General features: G+C 42.9%; 1 protein-coding gene across 2 annotated transcripts in view; it reads right to left on the bottom strand.

Moving 5' to 3' along the window:
• LOC106566105 (mitogen-activated protein kinase 14A) overlaps positions 1-21005 on the bottom strand; it is a 47685-nt gene that overhangs the window by 3049 nt on the left and 23631 nt on the right. For both annotated transcript variants that reach the window (XM_045691904.1, XM_014133956.2), the window contains exons 3-11: positions 13723-13781; positions 13113-13224; positions 12893-12922; positions 12439-12486; positions 11664-11778; positions 10398-10469; positions 4294-4373; positions 416-494; positions 37-210 (exon numbers count right to left, since the gene is read on the bottom strand). In XM_045691904.1, coding sequence (XP_045547860.1) covers positions 37-210; positions 416-494; positions 4294-4373; positions 10398-10469; positions 11664-11778; positions 12439-12486; positions 12893-12922; positions 13113-13224; positions 13723-13781 — 769 coding nt within the window. The remainder of the gene's footprint in view (positions 1-36; positions 211-415; positions 495-4293; positions 4374-10397; positions 10470-11663; positions 11779-12438; positions 12487-12892; positions 12923-13112; positions 13225-13722; positions 13782-21005) is intronic.

The raw sequence follows: 21005 nt of genomic DNA, 5'->3' as shown, positions 1-21005 counted from the left end.
CTAGTTAAATAAGAGTATTTTGTTATGTCCACCTACTTTTCCACTCCTCTATCTCCAGCTCTCTGCTCTCGAAGCTCTGGTCGTATGGCTCGGACTCTGGCTCATCGTCAGGGTCGTGGTACTGGGAGAAGTAGGGGTGGGCCAGGGCCTCGGACGCTGTGATCCGCTTATCAGTGTCCAGAACCAGCATCTTCTCTAACAGATCCACCGCTAGTGGGAGAGAAGGGGGAGGGGAGAAAGGGACAGAGAGTGTGTCTGATTAGACAGTGTGAGTGAGTGTGAACGTTACACTAAACAGACAAAAACCTTATTTCTTACTGGGTAGTACCAAAAGATGGAGAGTATAAAGGAAATGCTGTGTGTTAAACAGTGTGTGTGTACGCATGTTACACAACACAGACTAGCCCATTATTACCTAGTGGGTTAGCGCCAACAAACACATCAGCAAAGTTCCTCTTGAGCATCTGGGGAAGGGAGTTGATGTAGTTTCTGGCCTGTCAAAGATACACACATAGCAGCTCAACACATATTCCACTCAACACAGCTCAAAAACACACTGGATAGAGAACACAGACGACTGTTTCTGAAATCAAGTGATCCCACAGGTCGGCTGTGAAGATAGCTTTCTGTACACTTAGGGTCAAAACTTGATCAGAATGCGTAAATCATGACGCCAATGGGAGAAGGACATTTCAGTTACGGGCACAGTGGATGTACGGGTAACTGCCAAAATAAAGGAAACACTTGAGTAAATACAGGGAGAAAAAGTATATTGAAAGCAGGTGCTTCCATACAGGTGTGGTTCCTGAGTTCATTAAGCAATTAACATCCCAACATGCTTAGGGTCATCTATTAAAAAATAAATCACCTAATCATATTTCATGAAATGTTTATCTACTTTGAAAATTCTTATACCACATTTCAAAACTTATTAGGAGATCACGTCAACAACTTCCTTGTTCTGTTTTATACTTCGAGATTACTTTTATGGAATTGTGTGCTCCATTTTGCCCAACTGCTGCCTCAAACACTCACTGTGAAAAATGATAAGTGCATCTTCTCTTTGGGCATGCTTGGAATCCAATAATATATGCATGGACTATAATAGTTCTGGGCAGATATGCATACTGAAGTATCAACTCAACCTTAAATAGCTTTACTGCTATTTATTTTTTAAAATCTGAAATCTCAGTGACTTTAAAAGAGGGGTCTCAAAGGAGCACAGGGGGTTTAAAGGGTGTGGGTGTGTGTGTGTGTGTGTGTGTGTGTGTCTCAGTCACCAGATCTCAACCCAGTTGAACACTTCTGGTAGATTCTGGAGCAGTGCCTGAGACAGCGTTTTCCATCAACAAAACACCAAATGAGGGAATTTCTGGTGGAAGAATGGTGTCTCATCTCTCCAATAGAGTTCCAGACACTTGTAGAATCTATGCCAAGGTGCACTGAAGCTGTTCTGGCGGTTCGTGGTGGCCCAACGCCCTATTAAGACACTATGTTGGTATTTCCTTTATTTTTGACAGTTACCAGGAATTAGGGCTTTCAAAGCACTCTGGGAAGTGGTGAGATTACATCAGAGACAAAAAGCAGACTGGTGTAGAGAGAGGGTGGGAAGAGCTCTGCAGAGTGTAACAAAATTCTAGGGGCATATTGTCATCAATCAAAAAAATAGCAAGGTTGATTGGCTTTCAGAGGGAAAAGGGCATTGGTTGATGTTGTGACTCCAATTCTGTTTCTGCCTGGGTTCCGTGGACAGAGAGCAATATCAAATCAAAGTTTGTCACATGACAGAATACAACAGGTGTAATCCATACAGTGAAATGCTTACCTACAAGCCCTTCCTCAACAATAAAGAGTTCAAAATCAGAGGTGTGAAAAAATAAATTGGATCTTAAAGACATGCTCCGGTTTTTTTCATATATATATTTTTTTAACACCCCACTTTGGGCTGGATGTGTTAATGTGTAGTTCACACACGCATAATCTATGAGCAGAATTACTGTTTTACCTCAATTAGCCACAAAATCCCTAGTTTGAAAGAGACTGTTTTCTGGAATCTGTGCGGTGCCAGCCCCCTAGCAATTAGTTTCAACCAATGAGCTTCAGCCCCTCGCCATCTGAGCGACAGCTAGCGAGACGCACACACAGCAGAGTGAGAGAGCATTGATGTGGTGCACATACAGTGCCTATTGAAAATCTACACCCCCTTGAACTTTTTTCACATTTGGTTGCGTTACAAAGTGGGATTGATATAGATTTAATTGCATTTTTTTGTCATTGATCTACAGTACACAAAATACTCCAAGTCAAAGTGAAAAGAGAATGCTACACACTTTTACAAATTAAATAACTAAAATATAGTTTTGTTTAGGCAAGTTTTTCAGGAAGATAATAAACAGGCAACAGCAAAATCCTACAGCAAAACCTGCTTCAGTCTGCTTTACACCAGTGTCATGACGTTGGCCTCTTTTGGTACAGGGAGGACAGTTGACCCCTCCCTTTTGCACACAATCCACCCTGTGTGTAAAGGGTCGTAAAAACTCAAAAATTCCAGGAGAGTCTCTGGCCACATGGCCCATCGAGAGACACAGGAAATTCTTCCAACTCATAGAATTGGAGAGCCAAGCGACATTTTGTGTTCTGGAGAAGGTATGGAAGATTGGTGAAGAATCCAGCTACGAACTGATCCGCTTGGTACCATTTTGTGATACTCAGAAGAGACAATATAGCCATATTACCATAAAACTGTTTATATAATAGACTCAGTTTAAGACTTGCCTCATATGGGTGTATGGAATGTATTAATAAGGATAAAGCTTTTGTAAGACATTGAGATGCTATGTACTGATGTAATGTGATAGAATTGTATTTCTGTAACCAAATCTAACTCAGTCATAGGCACGCCCCAGGGACACATACAGGACCAGGTGTCATTTGACCAGCCTGTTCGATGGGCACTATAAAACACTCCCTGATTTACATTTCTCCAGACCAGGCCTACACTCCGTTGGCAAATAGGTTCTACCATCTAATTCCTCTACTGAAAGTGAACCATACCACGTGGTTAACTTTTAGACTATTGATACCGACAGAATAAGAACAAGTCTTTGATATTAATTATTAGTCTGCAGCTAAGTAAATTATATCATCGAACGCGAAGACCAACGAAACCACCATTCTATGACGACATTAATGAATGTCACTCTGAAAGATCCATTCTAACCGAGAGAGAGAGAGAGAGAGAACGCGGACAAAACTTCCCAACAGAACCGAAATCTCCAACAAGAATCAGAACGACACACTGAGCATAAATATATATTGATTGCAATTGTTCCCGAATGAGTGAGCCTTCAATTGTTAATATTAATGAACCCTGTGTAACTTCTCAGCCGACCTTTTATGATCCATTGTTCAACAGGCCGACCTGCCTGTTTAGCCAGTAGGGCACATTCCGATACCAATCCTTTGTGACGATAATTACTGTTTGTATGTTTTTCTGTTAATTACTTAGTGTAGTAAATAAATGATTTTAAGACAATTGATGTATGGATGATTTTAGTAAAGACTGGGTTCGTGCAGATACAACAATTTACGACGTTTGGTATGAGACTGGACTAGAGGTAAAATACACCAATTAAACTAGAAGATAATCTGCCTATACTATAATAGAATATAATATTATAGTACAGGAAAGTTATATTAGGAAAATTATAGCTTTGTAATCTGAATATTCTCCTTGGTGCCCCGATCTCCTAGTTAATTACAATTAAACGATTAATCAGTTTAATCGCGTGATTACCAAGAAGATAGTGAATGTTCCTGAGTGGCCAAGTTACAGTTCTGAAGAATTTTGAAAAGAATAATGGGCAAATATTGCACAATACAGGTGTGCAAAGCTCTTATGAGACTTACCCAAGAATACTTATCTAATCAAGGTATATTAGCGTTTTAGTTTTCATTCATCTTTATTTTTTTTAAATCTATTTTGTTGACAAAAAAATGACAATTAAATACATTTTCATCCCACTAAGTAAGACAATAAAATGTGAATAAATCCAAGGGGGATGTAGACTTTCTATGGGCACTGTATGTGCACATATGTGACGTAGTACGCAATTTCCGAGGACCACTTTTGCCTCGTGAGCTCTACTTTCAGAACTACTCGCTAAAAAGTATACAAAAGTACCGGAGAATCTCTTTAAAAAAGGCATGGAAACAACATGGGACTTGTGGGAAGGCCTGTTGCAGCCTGGAGGAACTGGAGAGACCTGGGAAGGACATATCGTAGTGCCTCACCTCGTGGCTGGGCATCTGGCTAATGAGACAGGCCGGGGGCGTTCCTGTCAGCCTCATGATCTGCTGCAGCTGGTTTATATCTTTCAGGGTCAGGGTCAAGGGTCACACATCATACTGTCACACAGGTCAAAGTGTCCCTAAACTACAGTTGAAGTCAGAAGTTTACATACACAAAGGTTGGAGTCATTAAAACTCATTTTTCAACCACTCCACAAATTCCTTGTTAACAAACTATAGTTTTGGCAAGTCGGTTAGGACATCTAGTTTGTGCATGACACAAGTAATTTTTCCAAAAATTGTTTACAGACAGATTATTTCACTGTATCACAATTCCAGTGGGTCAGAAGTTTACATACACTAAGTTGACTGTGCCTTTAAACAGCTTGGAAAATTCCAGAAAATTATGTCATGGCTTTAGAAGCTTCTGATAGGCTAATTGACATCATTTGAGTCAATTGGAGGTGTATCTGTGGATGTATTTCAAGGCCTACCTTCAAACTCAGTGCTTCTTTGCTTGACATAATTGGAAAATCAAAAGAAATCAGTCAAAACCTCTGAAAAAGTCTGGTTCATCCTTGGGAGCAATTTCCAAACACCTGAAGGTACCACGTTCATCTGTACAAACAATAGTACGCAAGTATAAACACCATGGGACCACGCAGCAGTCATACCGCTCAGGAAGGATGTCTCCTAGAGATGAACTTACTTTGGTGCGAAATGTGCAAATCAATCCCAGAACAGCAAAGGACCATGTGAAGATGCTGGAGAAAACAGGTACAAAAGTATCTATATCCAGAGTAAAACGAGTCCTATATCGACATAACCTGAAAGACCGCTGAGCAAGGAAGAAGCCACTGCTCCAAAACCACCATAAAAAATCCAGACTACAGTTTGCAACTGTAAATGGGGACAAAGGTCGTACTTTTTGGAGAAATGTCCTCTGGTCTGATGAAACAAAAATAGAACTGTTTGGCCATAATGACCATGGTTATGTTTGGAGGAAAAAGGGGGAGGCTTACAAGCTGAGGAACACCATCCCAACCGTGAAGCACGGGGGTGGCAGCATCATGTTGTGGGGGTGCTTTGCTGCAGGAGGGACTGGTGCGCTTCACAAAATAGATGGCATCACGAGGGAGGAAAATGATGTGGATATATTGAAGCAATATCTCAAGACATCAGTCAGGAAGTTAAAGCTTGGTCGCAAATGGGTCTTCCAAATGGACAATGACCCCAAGCATACTTCCAAAGTTGAAGCAAAACGGCTTAAGGACAACAAAGTCAAGGTATTGGAGTGGCCAGCACAAAGCCCTGACCACAATCCTATAGAAAATTTGTGGGCAGAACTGAAAAAGTGTGTGCGAGCAAGGAAGCCTACTAACCTGACTCAGTTACACCAGCTCTGTCAGGAGGAATGGGCCAAAATTCACCCAACTTATTGTGGGAAGCTTGTGGAAGGCTACCTGAAACGTTTGACCCAAGTTAAACAATTTAAAGGCAATGCTACCAAATACTAATTTAGTGTATTTAAACTTCTGACCCACTGGGAATGAGATTAAAAAAAATAAAAGCTGAAATATATCATTCTCTCTACTATTATTCTGACATTTCACATTCTTAAAATGAAGTGGTGATTCTAACAGTCCTAAAACAGGGAATGTTTACTAGGATTAAATGTCAGGAATTGTGAAAAACCGAGTTTAAATGTATTTGGCTAAGGTGCATGTAAACTTCCGACTTCAACTGTAAATACTGAATAAATGTTTTCCTATTTTTGTGTGTGTGTGTGTGTGTGTGTGTGTGGGGTAGAGAATAAGATGGGGTGATGAGAGTGAATGTAGGGAGAGGAGAGAGGGAGGTAGAGAGGATGGAGAGAGCTGTACTACTGAATAGAGACAACATGCTTTGAGATCACAGTAGAGAAACATGTGTCAGAGGAACAGATGAACTCAGATTGACAAGAGGGAATCGAGGGCATTACAAGGCAGCTCTACTCAATGACAACTAGATAAGTGTTTCCCAACCTTGGTCCTCCAGTTCCACCAACAGTACACAGTTGTATTGTATCCCTGGACAAACACACCTCATTGGGTTGAATGAGGTGTGTTTGTCCAAGGATACAATACAACTGTGTACTGTTGGTGGTACTGGAGGAGCAGAGTTGGGGAACTGAACTAGATGGTCGTCTTTGCTTCTCTTAATAGACACACTATGGAAGTTTTTAGTTACTAATTGTTTACCTTAAATATTGGCTTTAAGAATACAAGAATATTGACTGAGAGCAGCCCATGTATCTGGGAGCTGGACATACACAGGGAGCTGTGGTGTTGAGTTAGAGTTACAGTGAGTAGCTATATAAGGGCAGGACAGGAAGAAAGTATAGTAGTTTAGGAGGTTGTCATAGTAACGCAGAGGCACAACCCAAATGCAGGCAAGCGGGCGTGGGCGGAGCCAAAGCGGAAAAGAACGTGGCAGAAGACTCAGATTTTCATAAAGAGCTCAGGTTCTGGGATTGCCATGGGAGCATTATAAGCTTCAACTGATCAACGTCTACACCACACCAACGTCAGTCTATACCACACCAACGTCTATACCACTCCAACGTCTATACCACACCAACGTCTATACCACACCAACGTCAGTCTATACCACTCCAACGTCAGTCTATACCACTCCAACGTCAGTCTATACCACTCCAACGTCTATACCACACCAACGTCAACGTCTATACCACACCAACGTCAACGTCAACACCACACCAACGTCTATACCACTCCAACGTCTATACCACTCCAACGTCCATACCACACCAACGTCCATACCACACCAACGTCCATACCACACCAACGTCCATACCACACCAACGTCTATACCACTCCAACGTCTACGTCTATACCACACCAACGTCTACGTCTATACCACTCCAACGTCTATACCACACCAACGTCTATACCACACCAACGTCTATACCACACCAACGTCTATACCACTCCAACGTCTATACCACACCAACGTCAGTCTATACCACACCAACGTCAGTCTATACCACACCAACGTCAGTCTATACCACACCAACGTCAGTCTATACCACTCCAACGTCAGTCTATACCACTCCAACGTCTATACCACTCCAACGTCTATACCACACCAACGTCAGTCTATACCACACCAACGTCAGTCTATACCACACCAACGTCAGTCTATACCACTCCAACGTCTATACCACTCCAACGTCTATACCACTCCAACGTCTATACCACTCCAACGTCTATACCACTCCAACGTCTATACCACTCCAACGTCTATACCACTCCAACGTCTATACCACACCAACGTCAGTCTATACCACACCAACGTCAGTCTATACCACACCAACGTCAGTCTATACCACACCAACGTCTATACCACACCAACGTCTATACCACACCAACGTCTATACCACACCAACGTCTATACCACTCCAACGCCAACGTCTATACCACTCCAACGTCAACGTCTATACCACACCAACGTCAACACCACACCAACGTCTATACCACACCAACGTCTACGTCTATACCACACCAACGTCTACGTCTATACCACACCAACGTCTACGTCTATACCACACCAACGTCAGTCTATACCACACCAACGTCAGTCTATACCACACCAACGTCCATACCACAACAACGTCCATACCACACCAACGTCCATACCACACCAACGTCCATACCACACCAACGTCCATACCACACCAACGTCTATACCACTCCAACGTCTACGTCTATACCACACCAACGTCTATACCACACCAACGTCAGTCTATACCACACCAACGTCAGTCTATACCACACCAACGTCAGTCTATACCACACCAACGTCAGTCTATACCACACCAACGTCCATACCACACCAACGTCCATACCACACCAACGTCCATACCACTCCAACGTCCATACCACACCAACGTCAGTCTATACCACACCAACGTCAGTCTATACCACTCCAACGTCAGTCTATACCACACCAACGTCAGTCTATACCACACCAACGTCTATACCACACCAAAGTCAGTCTATACCACTCCAACGTCTATACCACACCAACGTCAGTCTATACCACACCAACGTCAGTCTATACCACACCAACGTCAGTCTATACCACTCCAACGTCTATACCACTCCAACGTCTATACCACTCCAACGTCTATACCACTCCAACGTCTATACCACTCCAACGTCTATACCACACCAACGTCTATACCACACCAACGTCAGTCTATACCACACCAACGTCAGTCTATACCACACCAACGTCAGTCTATACCACACCAACGTCAGTCTATACCACACCAACGTCTATACCACACCAACGTCTATACCACTCCAACGCCAACGTCTATACCACTCCAACGTCAACGTCTATACCACACCAACGTCAACACCACACCAACGTCTATACCACACCAACGTCTACGTCTATACCACACCAACGTCTACGTCTATACCACACCAACGTCTACGTCTATACCACACCAACGTCTACGTCTATACCACACCAACGTCAGTCTATACCACACCAACGTCAGTCTATACCACACCAACGTCAGTCTATACCACACCAACGTCAGTCTATACCACACCAACGTCCATACCACACCAACGTCCATACCACACCAACGTCTATACCACTCCAACGTCTATACCACTCCAACGTCTATACCACACCAACGTCAGTCTATACCACACCAACGTCAGTCTATACCACACCAACGTCAGTCTATACCACACCAACGTCAGTCTATACCACACCAACGTCCATACCACACCAACGTCCATACCACACCAACGTCCATACCACACCAACGTCCATACCACACCAACGTCCATACCACACCAACGTCCATACCACACCAACGTCCATACCACTCCAACGTCCATACCACACCAACGTCTATACCACACCAACGTCAGTCTATACCACTCCAACGTCAGTCTATACCACACCAACGTCTATACCACACCAACGTCTATACCACACCAACGTCTATACCACACCAACGTCTATACCACACCAACGTCTATACCACACCAACGTCTACGTCTATACCACTCCAACGTCTATACCACACCAACGTCTATACCACTCCAACGTCTATACCACTCCAACGTCTATACCACTCCAACGTCTATACCACTCCAACGTCTATACCACTCCAACGTCTATACCACTCCAACGTCTATACCACTCCAACGTCTATACCACACCAACGTCTATACCACACCAACGTCTACGTCTATACCACTCCAACGTCTATACCACACCAACGTCTACGTCTATACCACTCCAACGTCTATACCACACCAACGTCTATACCACTCCAACGTCTATACCACACCAACGTCTATACCACACCAACGTCTATACCACACCAACGTCTATACCACACCAACGTCTATACCACACCAACGTCTATACCACACCAACGTCTACGTCTATACCACACCAACGTCTATACCACACCAACGTCTATACCACACCAACGTCTACGTCTATACCACTCCAACATAAAGGAAAACCGAGGGATGGGATGGATGAATGGAACGAGGTGGGAAGAGAAGGAAAAGTTGGATAAGACTTGAGGACAGTTCTCAAAACTCTCTAAAAAATATGTATGTATGTATGTATGTATGTATGTATGTATGTATGTATGTATGTATGCATGTATGCATGTATAGGCCCATTAAAATGTGTATCTATGCAAACTCGTCCCTTTTTCAGGACCCTGTCTTTAAAAGATAATTCGTAAAAATCCAAATAACTTCACAGATCTTCATTGTAAAGGGTTTAAACAGTTTCCCATGCTTGTTCAATGGACCATATAGCCCCGGTTCAAACCCTTGTCCGTAGTGACGCCTATAGCACTGCGATGCAGTGCTTTAGGGGACTATATTTTTTTATAAACCCGAAATAATACTTTCCCAAATAAACAAAACAATTAAACCTCCCGTGGGCCATATTGATTGGGCTCGCGGGCAAGATCCGTATGTTACCCACCAATGATGTAGGGGATAGGGGTCAATATTGAACTTTTCTCCGTCACCATGATGACAGTGAAAGGATACGGTCAGTGCCGGGGAATAACGTCCGTCCAGTGAGCAGCTCTGCCATGATGCAGCCTACTGACCAGATGTCCACTACAACAACAAAAACAATCCATTCATGTAGTTGTCAGTTTTCTTGTGTGTGTGTACTAGATGAATATGTACCAGGTGTGTGTTGTATCTATCATGTAGTAGTGATAGTTATAGTATATCATTACCTGTCATGTTGTAGTGATAGTATATCATTACCTGTCATGTTGTAGTGATAGTTATAGTATATCATTACCTGTCATGTTGTAGTGATAGTATATCATTACCTGTCATGTTGTAGTGATAGTTATAGTATATCATTACCTGTCATGTTGTAGTGATAGTTATAGTATATCATTACCTGTCATGTTGTAGTGATAGTTATAGTATATCATTACCTGTCATGTTGTAGTGATAGTATATCATTACCTGTCATGTTGTAGTGATAGTATATCATTACCTGTCATGTTGTAGTGATAGTATATCATTACCTGTCATGTAGTAGTGATAGTTATAGTATATCATTACCTGTCATGTTGTAGTGATAGTATATCATTACCTGTCATGTAGTAGTGATAGTTATAGTATATCATTACCTGTCATGTTGTAGTGATAGTATATCATTACCTGTCATGTTGTAGTGATAGTATATCATTACCTGTCATGTTGTAGTGATAGTATATCATTACCTGTCATGTTGTAGTGATAGTTATAGTATATCATTACCTGTCATGTTGTAGTGATAGTTATAGTATATCATTACCTGTCATGTTGTAGTGATAGTTATAGTATATCATTACCTTTCATGTTGTAGTGATAGTTATAGTATATCATTACCTGTCATGTTGTAGTGATAGTATATCATTACCTGTCATGTAGTAGTGATAGTTATAGTATATCATTACCTGTCATGTTGTAGTGATAGTATATCATTACCTGTCATGTTGTAGTGATAGTATATCATTACCTGTCATGTTGTAGTGATAGTATATCATTACCTGTCATGTTGTAGTGATAGTTATAGTATATCATTACCTGTCATGTTGTAGTGATAGTTATAGTATATCATTACCTGTCATGTTGTAGTGATAGTTATAGTATATCATTACCTTTCATGTTGTAGTGATAGTTATAGTATATCATTACCTTTCATGTTGTAGTGATAGTTATAGTATATCATTACCTGTCATGTTGTAGTGATAGTTATAGTATATCATTACCTGTCATGTTGTAGTGATAGTTATAGTATATCATTACCTGTCATGTTGTAATGCATCCAGTTCAGCATGATCTCTGGGGCGCGGTACCACCTGGTCGCTACATAACCCGTCATCTCATCATCAGTGTGTCGCGCCAAACCAAAGTCCAGGATCTGACGGATAAATTAGGAGATAGGGGTGTGTGTGTGTGTGTGTGTGTGTGTGTGTGTGTGTGTGTGTGTGTGTGTTGTATATGCGTGGGTGTATGTGAAGATAGGGTTAGCTATAAACAAACTCCACAGCAGATTAAATCCTACGCTTCTAACCTCGTGCGTGGGTGGAGTGCATTAAAGCCACTAATAATAATAATGAACACACAGTACTGTAAACAGTACTATCCAACAAGAACTATAACTGCTGGTACAAATTGTGTTATTACATGTTTTAAGATGGTGATCTGTCAGGTGTTAAAAAAAACAACATTTAAAATAAAATGTTTTAAAAAGACAACTATAGTAACATATCACTTTCGAGCTGGAGAGGAGCTGATCAGAACAGATGCTAGATCTTAATTTGACCCTGCTTCTCACAGCACCAAGATAATACTGCAGCAACAGGAAATGGGAATTATTATGTGGATTATAGTTAATGGACATTGTTGTAGGGGTTGACATTTTTCGTTAGGGTAAATCAAGTCTGACATTTTAAAGTGGAATCTACTAACTTTAGAAGCCTTTTAAAACCTTTAATACACTACAACAGAGTGATCAGATTAAGATAGCAGATCTATAGGCACTAAAGAGGGTACAGTAGGCCGATAGTATTTTTTTTACCTTGAGCTCACAGTCCTCATTCACTGCCAGATTACTGGGCTTCAGATCCTGTGGCGAGAGGGAGGGAGGGAGAAAGAGGAGGGAGGGAGAAGAGAGAGAGAGGGAGAAGAAAGTGGGAGGGAGAAGAAAATGGGAGGGAGGGAGAAGAGAGAGGGAGAAGAGAGAGATGGAGGGAGGGAGAAGAGAGAGATGGAGGGAGGGAGAAGAGAGAGATGGAGGGAGGGAGAAGAGAGAGATGGAGGGAGGGAGAAGAGAGAGATGGAGGGAGGGAGGGAGAAGAGAGAGATGGAGGGAGGGAGAAGAGAGGGAGGGAAGGAGAAGAGAGAGGGAGGGAGGAGATGGAGCGAGAGAGGGACAGAGGGGAGAATAAGGAAGGTATTGAGTAATATTCCCATCCTCCATCCCATGCAAGCATCTTGATTTAAATATGAAATGTAAATATGATGTAACTTACTCTGTGGATGATGTCTGCTGAATGGATATACTGCAAAACAAAACAACAATTAAGAACACTGTATACCTACGGAACCTTTACCTGCTGCAGCTATGGAAAAACGCAGACAGACAGACAGACAGACAGACAGACAGACAGACAGACAGACAGACAGACAGACAGACAGACAGACAGACAGACAGACAGACAGACAGACAGACAGACAGACAGACAGACAGACCTTGAGTCCCCTGAGGATCTGGTATATGAGAAATTGCACATGGTCGTCTGTCAGCTTCTGACACTTCACTATGTTGTTGAGGTCCGCCCCCATCAGATGGGTCACCAGGTACCTGCCAATCAAAAAAAAAAAAAAAAAGAGGAAGACCGGTTGTTACCATGGCAACACAAAAACGGTTGAGCGAGAATGAAAAAGCGAGAGTCTCTGCCAGCACTACGAATTTCAAGCCATAAGCACTGCTAAATGCTTTACATATCCTTTAGGGTGAACCAGGGAGAGTTGTGTGTGTGTGTGTGAAGTGAAGGTTATTGCGTCAGTATTCTGCACACACACTGGCAGCCATGGAGAAAGTGGAATGCTTGTTACCATGGAAATAAGGAATGATGCGTGCACGTGGTAATCCTGTATGTTCCTTAGTGAGATGAACCACACGACAAACCATACGAAATAAAGATCTGCAGAAATTGGTTTGTTTAAATAAACCATCATATCACACATGCGTGCGTGCGTGCGTTCTGCTAGGCAATTTAAACTCCAAGAGCTATATGAACTGCCAGAGAGAGGGGGGATAGAAGTGGAGGAAAGAGAAAGAAAGAAAGTGATTACTCACACGTCGTTGAATTCCTCTAGGCTGGTGGCGGGTGTGAACACATCCAACAGACCAATCACCTAACAGAGAGCAAAAGGTCAAAAGGTTACACAACATTCTACACACAACAGACACGACTCACACTAGAGATAAAGGTCACACTACAGAAAGAAAAATATCAGTTTCTGAATAACCGTACTTGCGTTCTAAACTTCAAGCAGACCACCATAGTCCCTGTGCCCAAGGAAGCGACGCTAACCTGTCTAAATGATTACCGCCCCGTGGCACTCACATCGGTAACCATGAAGTGCTTTGAAAGGCTGGTCATGGCTCACATCAACAGCATCCTGCCGGACACCCTAGACCCACTCCAATTCGCATACCGCCCCAACAGATCCACAGATGACGCAAACTCAATCGCACTGCCCTTTCCCACCTGGACAATAAGAACACCTACGTGAGAATACTGTTCATTGACTACAGCTCAGCGTTCAACACCATAGTGCCCACGAAGCTCATCACTATGCTAAGGACCCTGGGACTAAACACCTCCCTCTGTAACTGGATCCTGGACTTCCTGACGGGCCACCCGCAGGTGGTAAGAGTAGGCAACAACACGTCTGCCACGCTGATCCTTAACACTGGGGCCCCTCAGGGGTGTGTACTTAGTCCCCTCCTGTATTCCCTGTTCACCCACGACTGCGTGGCCAAACACGACTCCCAACACAATCATTAAGTTTGCTGACAACACAACAGTGCTAGGCCTGATCACCGACAATGATGAGACAGCCTATAGGGAGGAGGTCACAGAAGTGTGGTGCCAGGACAACAACCTCTCTCTCAAAGTGAGCAAGACAAAGGAGCTGATCGTGGACTACAGGAAAAGGTGGGCCGAACAGGCCCCATTAACATCGACGGGGCTGTAGTAGAGCGGGGAGAGTTTTAAGTTCTTTGGTGTCCACATCACCAACAAACTAACATGGTCCAAACACACCAAGACAGTCGTGAAGAAGGCACGACAAAACCTTTTCCCCCTCAGGAGACTGAAAAGATTTGGCATGGGTCCCCAGATCCTCAAAAGGTTCTACAGCTGCACCATCGAGAGCATCCTGACCGGTTGCATCTCCGTCTGTTATGGCAACTGCTCGGCATCTGACCGTAAGGCGATAGAGAGGGTAGTGCGAACGGCCCAATACATCACTGGGGCCAAGTTCCCTGCCATCCAGGACCTATATAATAGGCGGTGTCAGAGGAAAGCCCATAAAAATTGTCAGAGACTTCAGTCACCCAAGTTATAGACTGTTTTCTCTGCTACCGCACGGCAAGTGGTACCGGAGCGCCAAGTCTAGGTCCAATAGGCTTCTCAACAGCTTCTACCCCCCAAGCCATTAGACTGCTGAACAATTCATAAAATCACCACCGGACAATTTACATTGACCACCCCCTCCTTTAGTACACTGCTGCTACTTGCTGTTTATTATCTATGCATAGCCACTTTACCCACACCTACATGTACAGATTACCTCAACTAGCCTGTACCCCTGCACATTGACTTTGTACCGGTGCCCCCTGTATATAGCCTCATTAATGTTATTCTCATTGTGTTACTTTTTATTATTACTTTTTATTTTAGTCTACTTGGTACATTTTTTCTTCACTCTTCTTGAACTGCACTGTTGGTTAAGGGCTCGTAATTAAGCATTTCACGGTAAAGTCTACACTCGTCGTATTCGGCGCATGTGACAAATAAAGTTTGATCTGATTTGAAGAGTAGGCTGATTGGTTATGCGAAAACAGAACGTTTTCTATTTTCTAAACTGTAGTATGATTTGAAATGCCAGGATGTCATACTCATAGCTGCATGCTATTGAGGAAGAGATGAGTCTTTTCTGATCTACGTGTGTTTGACAGCAGCTAATAAAATCAGCTGATAATCACAGAATGGGACCAGCTGTAGCAAAAATGAATGAATGGCGGGAAACAAAGCAATTCCACATTAGATGATGCATTCTCAGTATGGGTGAGTAGTAGGTTGATGTTTGTTGCTTAGTACATAGTGCGTTTTTTGGACAAGGACATTCCTTTGGGAAATCCATTTGTAATATTGAGGACTGTGAAGAAAGCAGTGGGAAAAGGTGGATTCAAATCAAGGTGACTAGAAGCAGCCTTGTTTTGGTTAATTGTGTCGATGAAGAACAGAAGAAGCGTCTACTGGATCTGGCTAAATTGTCCACGTCAGAAGTAACATGTATTGATCTTCGGAGCAAGGCGCCTGCCAAAGGAGTTCTAGCTGGAGTCTCATTGGATATAGATAATGAGTACCTTAGTCAGAAAATCCCAGGAGTGGTCAGTGCCCGTCACCTGACCCATATGGTAAATGGAAGGAAGGAGAAAAGCCTGTCGATACACTGCCCTGTGGCTCAGTTGGTAGAGCATGGTGTTTGCAACGCCAGCATGGTGTGTGAAACGCCAGGGTTGTGGGTTCGATTCCCACGGGGGGCCAGTACAATTATAATTTTTTTAAATGCATGAAATGTATGCATTCACTACTGTAAGTCGCTCTAGATAAGAGCGTCTGCTAAATGACTAAAATGTAAATGTAAAAAATGTGTCCAAACCATTACAGTGTGGAAATTGTAAAGGATTTGGTCACGTGTCAAAATGTTTACAGATGGGAGAAGTATGATATTGAAGAATCTGTGAATGGAAAATGTTACATCTGTGATGGGGATCATACTCCGGACTTCCTTGAGTGCCCTGTTAGGGTGAAGGAGGTTGAGGTGTCAAGGATCAGGGCTGTGCAGCAGATCTCCTATGTGGAGGCGGTGAAGAGAGTTGAAGGAGGAAGAGACAACAGTGTTGAAGATATGGAGGTGGATGCATTGAAACCAGTTGGTAGTGTTTTAAGTCAATCGAGTGATCTGGATACACTCAATGTGAAGAAAGTGGATTTCATGTCCTTTATAGACACAGTGATTAATTGTACAGCACAAGTGTCTAAGAAGTCCAAGAAGCTGGACATCACATCTGCAGCCAAGATGTTTTTGACTTGACGGCAGAAGCACTACAAGGACTATTGTCGCTAAGAAATGTTCCGCTCTCACAGGAGGCTTCTGAGGCTGTGTTAGGACCTGCTTAGAATTAGAATCAGAATTTTACCTGATTAGAATTAGAATTTTCCCTGATTAGAATTAGCTTCTTTTTTATTTTCTTCACAACACAACTGATTGGCTCAAATGCATTAAGGAAAGAAATTCCACAAATTAACTTTTAACAAGGCACACCTGTTAATTGAAATGCATTCCAGGTGACTACCTCATAAAGCTGGTTGAGAGAATGCCAAGAGCGTGCAAAGCTGTCATCAAGGCAAAGGGTGGCTACTTTGAAGAATCTCAAATATATTTTTGATTTCCTTAACACTTTTTGGTTACTACATGATTCCATATGTGTCATTTCATAGTTTTGATGTCTTCACTATTATTCTACAATGTTGAAAATAGTAAAAATAAAGAAAAACCCTTGAATGAGTAGGTATGTCCAAACTTTTGACTGGTACTGTATACTTTAGACTGCTTGTCTGATCTTGGTCGACCAACAGCCTATCGACCAGTCGACTAAATGGGGTCAGCCCTAAGGACGATTATCACACCGTATGTAGTTTTAGTAAGTAGCAGGCAAGACCGAGTCGGACATGGCCATTGACACTGACACAAAACAAACATGTGGTCTTCTTTCAATTGCTAAAACTCTTCAGGGTGAATGAGGCAATGTGCAGAGTACACACATAGAGGGAATGGTTTCCAGCTTCGTCACTATGCAAGGAAAACAAGCAACGTCACGGTGAGACTGTGCTACCACCCGGTGTCCTTGACATGATCCATCACTTTGTTTTAACATTAGATAAAAGGTTCATTTGACAACCAAGAACATCCCGTTTCATTAAACAAAGATGATGGATGTTAGACTCCAGTAACGTCGGTTTTCAAAGCTTTGGAACAGCCTACACCACCGTTCTCTCTCCTCACAAGGTAGAAAATCTAATCAAATGTTATCGTAGGTGCAGCGAAATGCTTGCGTTTCTAGCTCCAACAGTGCAGTAACACCTAGCAATACCTAGCAACACCTAGCAATACACACAACAGAAAGAAATAGCAGAACGAGCAATGACAGGAATATAAAACAGTATGTGGACACCCCTTCAAATGAGTGGATACGGCTATTTCAGCCACAACCTTTGCTGACAGGTGTATAAAATCAAGCACACAACCATACAATCTCCATAGACAAAAATCGGCAGTAGAATGGCCTTATTGAAGAGCTCAGTGACTTTCAAACTGCCTCTGGAAGCATCGTCAGCACAAGAACTGTTTGTCGGGAACATCATAAAATGGGTTTCCATGGCTGAGCAGCCGCACAAAAGCCTAAGATCACCATGGCAAGCATCAGTTGGAGAGGGGTAAAGCTCACCTCCATTGGACTCTGGAGCAGTGGAAATGCGTTCTCTGGAGTGATGAATCACGCTTCACCCTCTGGCAGTCCGACCGACGAATCAGTGTTTGGTGGATGCCAGGAGAACGCTACCTTCTCGAATGCATAGTGCCAACTGTAAAGTTTGGTGGAGAAGGAATAATGGTCTGCGGCTGTTTTCATGGTTCGGGCTAGGCCTCAGTTCCAATGAAGGGAAAATGTAACGCCACAACATACAATGACATTCTAGATGATTCGGTTCTCCCAACTTTGTGGCAACAGTTCGCGGAAGGCCCTTTCTTGTTTCAGCATGACAATGCCCCTGTGCACAAAGCGAGGTCCATACAGAAATGGTTTGTCAAGATCTGTGTGGAAGAACTTGACTGACCTGCACAGAGCCCTGACCTCAACCCCATTGAACACCTTTGAGATGAATTGGAACGCAGACTGCGAGCCACGTCTAATCACCCAACATCAGTGCCCGACCTCATTCAGCAATGTTCCAACATCTAGTAGAAAGCTTCCCAGAAGAGTGGAGGCTGTTATATCAGAAAAAGGGGGGACCAACTCAATATTAATGTTCATGATTTTGGAATGAAATGTTTGATGAGCAGGTGTCCACATACTTTTGGCCATGTATATAAACAAAACATGAACAAATATAAAGGCAACATGTAAAGTGTTGGTTCCATGTTTCATGACCTGAAAAATATGATCTCAGAAATGTTCCATAGGCACAAAAAATATATTTCTCTCAAATTCTGGGAACAAATGTGTTTACATTCCCTGACAGGTGTGGCATATCAAGAAGCTAGGGACAATAAAAGGCCACTCTAAAATGCACAGTTTTTTCACACAAAACAATGCCACAGATGCCTCAAGTTTGAGGGAGCGTGTAATTGGCATGCTGACTGTATGAATGTCCACCAGTGCTGTTGCCAGAGAATTGAATGTTAATTTTCTACCATAAGCCACCTCTGTCATTTGGAAAATTTGGTAGTACGTCCAACCTTCCTTACAACCGCAGACCACATGTGACCAGGGACCTCCAGATCCTGCTTCTTCACTTGCTGGATCATCTGAGACCAGCCACCCGGATAGCTGAAGCAACTAAAGAGTATTTCTGTCTGTAATAAAGCCCTTTTGTGGGGAAAAACGAATTCTGATTGGCTGGGCTTGGCTCCCCAGTGGGTAGGCCTATGCACTCTCACTCTCCTATGCACCACCCATGGCTGCGGCCCTGCCCAGTCATGTGAAATCCATAGGTTAGCGGCTAATGAATTTATTTCAATTTTCAGATTTCCTTATATGAACTGTAACTTAGTACAATTGTTGAATTTACATGTTTGTTCAGTATAGTATTAGTGTGTGTGTGTGTGTGTGTGTATTTTATTCTAAAATGGATTAAATTTAAGTGTTCCTCATCAATCTACACACAATACCCCATATTGATAACACAAAAACAGGTTCTGAAATGTATGAAAAATAAAAAACTGAAATACCTTACTTATATAAGTATTCAGACCCTTTAACATGAGACTCAAACTTAAGCTCAGGTACATCCTGTTTCCATTGATCATCCTTGAGATGTTTCTACAACTTGATTGGAGTCCACCTGTGGTAAATTCAATTGATTGGACATGATTTGGAAAGGCACACACCTGTCTATATAAAAGGTTCCACAGTTGACAGTGCATGTCAGAGCAAAAACCAAGCCATGAGGTCCGAGGAATTGTCCGTAGAGCTCTGAGACAGGACTGTGTTGAGGCACAGATATGGGGAAGGATACCAAAACATTTCTGCAGCATTGAAGGTCCACAAGAACACAGTGGCCTACATCATTCTTAAATGGAAGAAGTTTGGAACCACCAAGACTCTTCCTAGAGCTGGCTGCCCGGCCAAACTGAGCAACCGGAGGAGAAGGGCCTTGGTCAGGGAGGTGACCAAGAACCTGATGGTCACTCTGACAGAGCTCCATAATTCCTCTGTTGAGATGGGAGAACCTTCCAGAAGGACAACCATCTCTGCAGCACTCCACCAATCAGGCATTTATGATAGAGTGGGCAGACAGAAACCCCTCCTCAGTAAAAGGCACATGACAGCCTGCTTGGAGTTTTCCAAAAGGCACCTAAAGACTCTCAGACCATAAGAAACAATATTCTCTGGTCTGATGAAACCAAGATTGAACTCTTTCGCCTGAATGCCAAGTGTCAGGTCTTGAGGAAACCTGCCACCATCCCTATGGTGAAGCATGGTGGTGGCAGCATCATGCTGTGGGTATGTTTTTCAGCAGCAGGGACTGGGAGACTAGTCAGGATCGAGGGAAAGATGAACAGAGCAAAGTACAGAGAGATCCTTGATGAAAACCTGCTTCAGAGCGATCAGGACCTTAGACTGGGGTGAAGGTTCACCTTCCAACAGGACAACAATCCTAAGCACACAGCCAATAAAAACGCAGGAGAGGCTTCGGGACAAGTCTCTGAATGTCCTTGAGTGGCCCAGCTAGAGCCCGGACTTGAACCCGATCAAATATCTCTGGAGACCTGAAAATAGCTGGGCAGCGAGGCTCCCCATCCAACCTGACAGAGCTTGAGAGAATCTGCAGAGAAAAATTAGAGAAACTCCCCAAATACAGGTGTGCCAAGCTTGTAGCGTCATACCCAAGAAGACTCAAGGATGTAATCGCTGCCAAAGGTGCTTCAACAAAGTACTGAGTAAAGGGTCTGAATACTTATGTAAATGTATATTTCATTATGGGGTATTGTGTGTAGATTGATGAGGGATAAAAACGATTTAATCCATTCTACGATAAGGCTGTAATGTAACAAAATGTGGAA

The sequence above is a fragment of the Salmo salar genome, chromosome ssa12 (assembly GCF_905237065.1).
Source record: "Salmo salar chromosome ssa12, Ssal_v3.1, whole genome shotgun sequence".
In the NCBI taxonomy this organism is placed as follows: Eukaryota; Metazoa; Chordata; class Actinopteri; order Salmoniformes; family Salmonidae; genus Salmo; species Salmo salar.
This window is presented reverse-complemented; position numbering and strand designations above follow the sequence as displayed.